Raw genomic sequence first — 7,450 nt, forward strand, 5'->3', positions numbered from 1 at the left:
GATATAAAGGTAAGCTTTTGAGAGGAGATTATGGATTTCTTTGGAATTATTGAAAATCTAACTTATCAACAAATAGTTAGTTATGATTTGGTATAGCCAAGAATGTTAGAAAATTTCTAGATATTTTAAAAAGCCCTATGTACAAACCTTCACAAATATAAAAGATTTTACATGTACAATATCTTTTTGATATTGTTGTATTTAATTATCTTCTACTTTAAAATTTAAATCACTTATTAGAACTTGGCCCATAAGTTAAAATTGAATTCTCTATTGCTAGGAACCTAATGTATTCCAAGATAGAAAACCATGCAATACGACAATGTGTAATATGTGACTAATTTAACTTTTTGACTAATTTTATAATCTAAAAGTCAATTATAAACACGTATAAAATCAAAATCATAACTATGAAGCTTTTAAGAAGCTTATCTAGAAGATATTATAAAATTAATATAATTTTATCTACTTTTACCTACTTCTATCTAATCATATAAGTAATTATCAAAATTAGCATGTATGTTTGTGACACTATAATAGAATATTAATGAAGTAATGGCACAAATTTCTAAGAAATTGGTATATTTTTTGCAAATAAATTTGAAAAAAATTATATTCATTATATATTTACATGGTAAGAATTGATTTGTAAATATTAAAAATTTGAATTGTGGTGGTGTATTAGAAGATATAGTATTATTTTGGGCATTGAAAATGATTATTATAAAAACAAAGATATAAGTTATATTTTCCAAAATAGAATCACTAATAAAACAAGCATATTTAAGAAGCCTAAGTTACTTCTAGTATTCTATTGTGATATGTGACTCTATATTAATTTTGAATTTTTCTCTAATATAAGGTTTTTTTTATCTCTTTTTATTCTTTGTAGTATATTTTTTTATATTAGTGTCTATTCTTTTTAAATATTCAACCTTCATATATATTATAGTAGAGTCTCTAATCATATTTTGTCCATAATATTAAAATGTTTAAATTTTTGCTAACCTATCGAGGAAGGATACCATTAGTATTTTATTAGTTTGTTAAAGATGGAAGAATATTGCAAATTATGAGAGTCTATAGGAATATATAGAATTTCTATTAATAGTTATATTTCTTAGTATCAAAGAACTTGGTCTTCCTAGAAAGAAGCATTTGAATCTCATGAGGTATGATATTAGGATTTATAAGACAATGCATTTTAGAAATATTATTTCAATGGTACTTTTTATCTCATTCCTATATAGTTTTTGTATAGAAGATCATACTATTGAAAGTAAGACACATCTTTCATGCAAGATTTTAATATAGTTGAAAAAATTAGTTAAGATTTTAAAATTTTTTAAAAACATGAAGGTTTTGTGTTGATAATGCTTGAGCACAAGCAATGTTATTTAGTACTAGTAGTATTACAATTGCTAGATAATTTAATATCAAAATTTATACTAGTTATTATTTTTTATTATTTAGTTTTTTATAAGATTTTCTATAATTTGTATTATATAAGTACAAGAAAAATATGAACAATAAATCAAATAATCTTCTTAAAAAATATATAAAATTTGATTTGTTGATGAATTTACAATTTTAATTTCCAATCATTAAAAAAATGGATGTAGTATTGTGAGAAATGACTCAATGATGTAATAAAATTTGAAGTCTATGGATGTATCAAAACTCATCTATATTGTAGTCATGTCAATACAAGTATGTAGACAAATTGGATTATATGAAAGAATTGTATTACTTCAAATGAACACAATATCATGATATTAATATGATTTAAATTTTGGTCATGTATTTCAATTTATTGTATCTCCAAATTCATTCTAAAGTGGTAGTTTTCTTAAAAGTTTGTGTAATTAAGTGATGCATCTTTCAATGCTATAAAATCTCTATACTTCCTAAACTTGGTCAATCGATTATAGCATAAGCTATAAAAAATTATAATTTTTATCTAATTTTCTTTCATTTCAAATATAATTTTAAATATAGATTACATAAAAAATGCATTGTAATTAACAAGAACTTGGAAAATGCTTAAGAATCCATGAGAACTTAGGAAATGTAGTGGAATCTATAAGACCTTAAAAATCCATGAGAACTCACAAGAATATTTTTTAATATCTAATGGCATGAATTTCTACTTTTCTAAATATGATCAAGATTTTGTATCCTAAAAATAATGAAAATGAAAACATCATTATAAATATAGTTTACTTTGAAGTTTTTTAACTTAATTATTTAATTTATTATAATAAATATAACCAAACCTCCCAATTTCACTAAAAAAAACTTAGGTAGCTCTATTATTATATATATATACATATATATTAGTCAATATTTCTTTAGAAGTGGTCAATTTTTGACTTAGCAACTATACATTAAACTTTTCTAATTTTTTTGTGACCAATAGCATAAGTTTTTATTTATATATATATATATATATATATATATATATATATATATATATATATATATATATATATATATATATATATATATATAAATTAATATTTTTTTACTTTAATATAATAATTTTATTATACATTAAAATTAATTATTTAATATTATGTTTAATACTTGATAATATAATAAGACATTTATTTTGAAGAATTTTATTTGTATAATATTTATTTTCTATAAATTTTTAAAAATAGATAGAAATAAATAAAATCATATATAATAATTATTCATTAAAATTAAAAATATAACTAGGTTTATGAATCATTTTTTATCATATTAAATGTTTATTTCTTATGATATGAATATTATTTTGATATTGACTTGAAAAATAATAAAAAAGTATATGTTTTAAAAAATAGTATTAATTTAATTTATTAATTTAAATATTATTCTACTTAAATTATAATATTTTTAATTTAATTACTTTTTAAGCCTCTAAGATTGAATCACCTTATTAGATGTGATTCTATTCTTTGTATATAATACTTAGATTTATTTCAATTTTATTTTTGTATTAGATAAAAAACAGATTTGAAAAAGAATTATTCAAAGCAATATTTAATATTATAAAAAACTAATTTTCTTCAAAGTGAGCTTTAAATATAATTTCTCAGCGTCATAGTTTATTAGCAAATAATTTTAGTTGACTTATTTTGAAAATGTTTTAAAACTTTATTTTGAATTTTAAAATTTTATATTCAATTCAATCAACAAGTTTATTTTCAAAGAATTTGTTTTTTTGCTAATATTATTAAAATATTTTGTTATAGTTTTAAATACTATCTAAATACAAAAAATTACTTAATCATAAGATGTGTGAAGTTAAAAACAATTAGCAAGAAGTTTGTTTTATGTTGGAGAATTTTGGGAGATTTTGTAGGTGAATTATAAAGAAGGATTGAAAAAAGAAAAGTTTATATACATATACATATACATATCTTTATGGAAGAAAGAAAAGTTTTTGAAAATGTAAAATAATGAAAAAAATTGATAAATATTTGTATTTTATTTACAATGGATTAATTTAATATTATCCATAAAAAAAAAAAGTTGTTGATCAATTATATCTAAAAAAGTATCAGTATATTATAAATCAAAACTTCAGTTTTTTACAAGGTTCTTATGATAATATTTGAGATTACTTAGATTAGTACAAAATAGTGTTGGGACTCCATCACATGGATTTATTTAAAAATATTTAAAAATTAATATCATTTATTATTTAATAAAATCTATGAAATTCATCAATAATTGAAATTAATTAATTTTAGTAATTTTTATCTATTTTTCCATTAATAAATATACTAAAGGTATTTGTACAACAAAAGGTAACTGAAATTATAAGCCATAGCAAAAAATGTTTTTGAACATTTGATTTTTGGGCATCAAATAAGTTTTTAAAGGAATTTGGTATTTAATAATGTTGTATGAAAAGTCTTTTTTTAGAATATCAATTATTTTCAAAAAAATCAATAATTTTGACCAAATAGAACCAAGTTAATACTATCTTTTATGCAATCAAAAGAGTAAAAAATAATTGACACTTACACTCCCAAATAAAAATTGATTCCATGAATCAAGTTTATCAAAAACTAAAAAACTAAAATAAAATAAAATAAAATAAAATAAAAACAAGTAATAATAAATGATTCTTCAACCTTGAACTTCCAAAAGGACTCCATAAACATCGAGATTCAAAATTCCAAATCAAAGACATTCCCACAAAAAATTTAAAAAAAAAAAAATGAAAAAAATCATAGTTTCTTACTTATACCAAGAATCATGTTAGATGTACACAAAGCAAACCTCCCATTGTTCCCGACCTACCGAGAAGACCCGAGGAAGGTCGCAAACCCTGCAGCCGAACCGAGCCAAGCCGAGCCGAGAGGAGCGGAGCCGAACCGAGCCAGGCGAGGCAAGTACCGTTCAGATGCTCACACGTGACCTTCGTCGAATCATGGGCTCCCCCCTAAAGATCGTGAGTTCCGAGGCCAACTGAAGAAGCATTTTTACAGTTGTACAGTAGCCTAACGAGGTTCAGGATTTGCACTTCGCAAATGCAAATCGGTGCAAAGCGAGATTGGAGCCATGGCATCATCGACACAGGGAGGAGTTGGAGCAGTAGTAGTCTCAGTTGCAGTGTTGTTGTTAGCCGGGATCGCTTGCTGCTATGAAGAGGACGGCACTTCGGAGAGTTTTTTGCACATGACCACGGATCTGGAGCATGAAAATCTGTTGTTGGAGCAGTTTGCAGCGTGGGCGCACAAGCACGGCAAGGCTTACCATGATGCGGAGCAGTGTTTGCATCGGTTCGCGGTGTGGAAGGACAACCTAGCTTACATCCGCCACTCGGAGACCAATCGGACCTACTCGCTGGGTCTGACCAAGTTCGCCGACTTAACTAATGAGGAGTTCCGGAGGATGTACACGGGGACGAGAATTGATCGCTCCCGCAGGGCGAAGCGCCGCACGGGTTTTCGTTACGCGGATTCCGAGGCGCCTGAGTCGGTCGATTGGCGGAAGAACGGCGCTGTGACTTCCGTCAAGGATCAAGGCTCGTGCGGTAAGATGTACTTTTGGTGCGTCTCTGTTGTTTTTGGTTGTTGCGATTGGCGGTAATTGCTTTGTGGAGCTCTTTGATAGGTTGTTAATTTTTCACGTTGGGGATTACAGTGTGGTTGATCCTCATGGTTTACTGTTGTAGTGGCCAGAGAACTACTTCGGTCGTAGTTTCTTTTTTGTGCTGTTTTTTCTTACCTTAGTTGCGTTACCTTGCGGCTATGGACTTTGAGTCTGGAGATTTGTAGTTCTGGAGTGAATTATCTTAATATCTTGACGTTTTGTGCGCATTTCTTCTCGCTCGAAAGATATTGAAAGTGCTATGTTACTTACTTGAAGCTTTTCAATCCATGTCATCGCACTGCTACATGGTTGACCCTCACGAAATTATTCCAATGTCGGTGGATTTGTTTTTCTCCTTCTGTTATTTCCAAGAATCTGCTTTGTTACTTCTAAACTTTTCGATTTGGGAACCTGGAGCTTTCAGATTAGTCGTTATGGATATACATGTATTACAGATCTCTAGCTGTATTCCCTTGTTCGAGGTGAATCCCTCTGACTCACCAACAAGTTTCTGTGACTTGTAACTGCCAGGAAGTTGCTGGGCTTTTTCAGCTGTTGGATCTGTTGAAGGTATTAACGCAATCCGAAATGGAGAGGCTGTGTCTCTTTCCGAGCAGGAGCTGGTTGACTGCGACTTGGAGTACAACCAAGGGTGCAACGGTGGTCTCATGGATTATGCCTTCGATTTCATTATTCAAAATGGAGGCATTGACACTGAGAAAGACTATCCTTACAAAGGTTTCGATGGTCGCTGCGACAACAGTAAGGTAGAACATTTTCCTTGAATTCCTTTTTGTTGCAATTAGATTCGCTACCCCCCTTTGTATTGAAGTGGTCGTGGCCATCTAACTAAGCAGATTGACATTGTATGAGCAGAAAAACGCCCACGTAGTCACCATTGATGGTTACGAAGATGTTCCAGAGAACGATGAGGAGGCACTGAAGAAGGCAGTTGCAGGCCAACCTGTCAGTGTTGCCATAGAAGCTGGAGGTCGCGATTTTCAGTTGTATGCTGGGGTATGTGAAAGCTGTTTCCTCTTCAACTAACCTGTGCTCGAATTCTGTCTAATCAATTCTCTATCTATTTGAGTGCTCCTGGAATTTGGCTGGTGCTTTTCTTGGAAGTAGGTGGAAATGTAAGACCGTTTACTAATCTGTAGGTATACTGCAAAGTTGCTAAAATGTTTTTTTTTTTTTTTTTTTTTTTTTTTTGCTTTTTTTTTTTTGTATCCTCAGGGTGTTTTCAGTGGAGAATGCGGCACCGATCTTGATCACGGAGTCCTCGCTGTAGGTTACGGCACTGAGGATGGCGTGGACTACTGGATTGTGAAGAACTCATGGGGAGAGTACTGGGGAGAGAGCGGTTACCTCCGAATGAAGCGAAACATGAAGGATTCTAACGATGGGCCTGGGTTGTGTGGTATAAACATTGAACCTTCATACGCCGTGAAAACTTCTCCTAACCCCCCAAACCCTGGACCTACTCCTCCATCACCTACACCGCCTGAAGTGATTTGTGACAAATGGCGCACCTGTCCTTCCGAGAACACATGCTGCTGCACCTTCCCCATGGGCAAGATGTGCCTCGCCTGGGGTTGCTGCTCCATGGACTCTGCAACTTGCTGCGACGACCACTATCACTGTTGCCCTCACGATTACCCTGTTTGCAATTTGGCTGCCGGCCTTTGCGTCAAGGTGTGCCATCATTCTCCTCTCAACCCTTCTATCGCAACTCTTTTTCATTTCTCTCCATGTTCTTCTGGAAAGAATGGAAGTGTCTTGATACGCACAGTGCTTATTTTGTTCAGAAGGATTTTATTTAGTTGGTAGCTAGCTAATCGTTTGCATGCGATACTACAGGGAGAACACGACAAGGAAGGGGTTGCGTTAATGAAGCGGACTATGGCTCACTTCAACTGGCAAGGTAACTTCTAAGAGGTTGGTTGCAACATCCATCTAAAGATTGGAGTTTGTAGCCCTTAATTACTGAAGAGCTGCCCAAAGAAGATGGTTGCATTACCTTGACAAATCTGTTAGAGGAATACTGTACTGTACATAGCCCCCAGCTTGACGTGAGGCAAGCTCCTCCTCCGCAATGCAGATTTGTGGACTGAAAATGTACATTCCTCTTTATTTCTTCTGAAGTATAAAATGTTGTAGTGCCAGGGAAGATCGAAAAGTTTCGTTACCTCAGGGTTGACGTACCTCAAAGGATTGAGTTATGTCTACAAGTTTATGAGTATGACAATCCTCATTTGTGTGATGAAAGTATGTGGCCTCATGAGTTCTCTGGAGAATGTTGAAAGGTGTATTTTTCCAGTTTATGTTATAAAAATTCACGTGGTAATAATTACATACA

General features: G+C 31.2%; 1 protein-coding gene across 1 annotated transcript; it reads left to right on the forward strand.

Moving 5' to 3' along the window:
* Nucleotides 1-4,446: 4,446 nt before the first annotated feature.
* LOC112273847 (low-temperature-induced cysteine proteinase) lies at nucleotides 4,447-7,450 on the forward strand. The gene is made up of 5 exons (XM_024502840.3): nucleotides 4,447-5,032; nucleotides 5,623-5,858; nucleotides 5,968-6,108; nucleotides 6,328-6,786; nucleotides 6,952-7,450. Exons 1-5 carry the CDS (start codon nucleotides 4,558-4,560, stop codon nucleotides 7,024-7,026), a joined length of 1,386 nt encoding a protein of 461 aa, XP_024358608.1. The 5' UTR covers nucleotides 4,447-4,557; the 3' UTR covers nucleotides 7,027-7,450.

The sequence above is a fragment of the Physcomitrium patens genome, chromosome 21, assembly GCF_059467195.1.
Source record: "Physcomitrium patens ecotype Gransden chromosome 21, ASM5946719v1, whole genome shotgun sequence".
Taxonomy (NCBI): domain Eukaryota; kingdom Viridiplantae; phylum Streptophyta; class Bryopsida; order Funariales; family Funariaceae; genus Physcomitrium; species Physcomitrium patens.

What these genes read in the sequence shown, in the direction of transcription:
- LOC112273847 (XM_024502840.3), top strand. Translation starts at nt 4,558, where the DNA reads ATGGCATCATCGACACAGGGAGGAGTTGGAGCAGTAGTAGTCTCAGTT. An exon ending in CAAGGATCAAGGCTCGTGCG is followed by an intron (nt 5,033 to 5,622) that starts GTAAGATGTACT and finishes TGTAACTGCCAG; the next exon opens with GAAGTTGCTGGGCTTTTTCA. An exon ending in ATTTTCAGTTGTATGCTGGG is followed by an intron (nt 6,109 to 6,327) that starts GTATGTGAAAGC and finishes TTGTATCCTCAG; the next exon opens with GGTGTTTTCAGTGGAGAATG.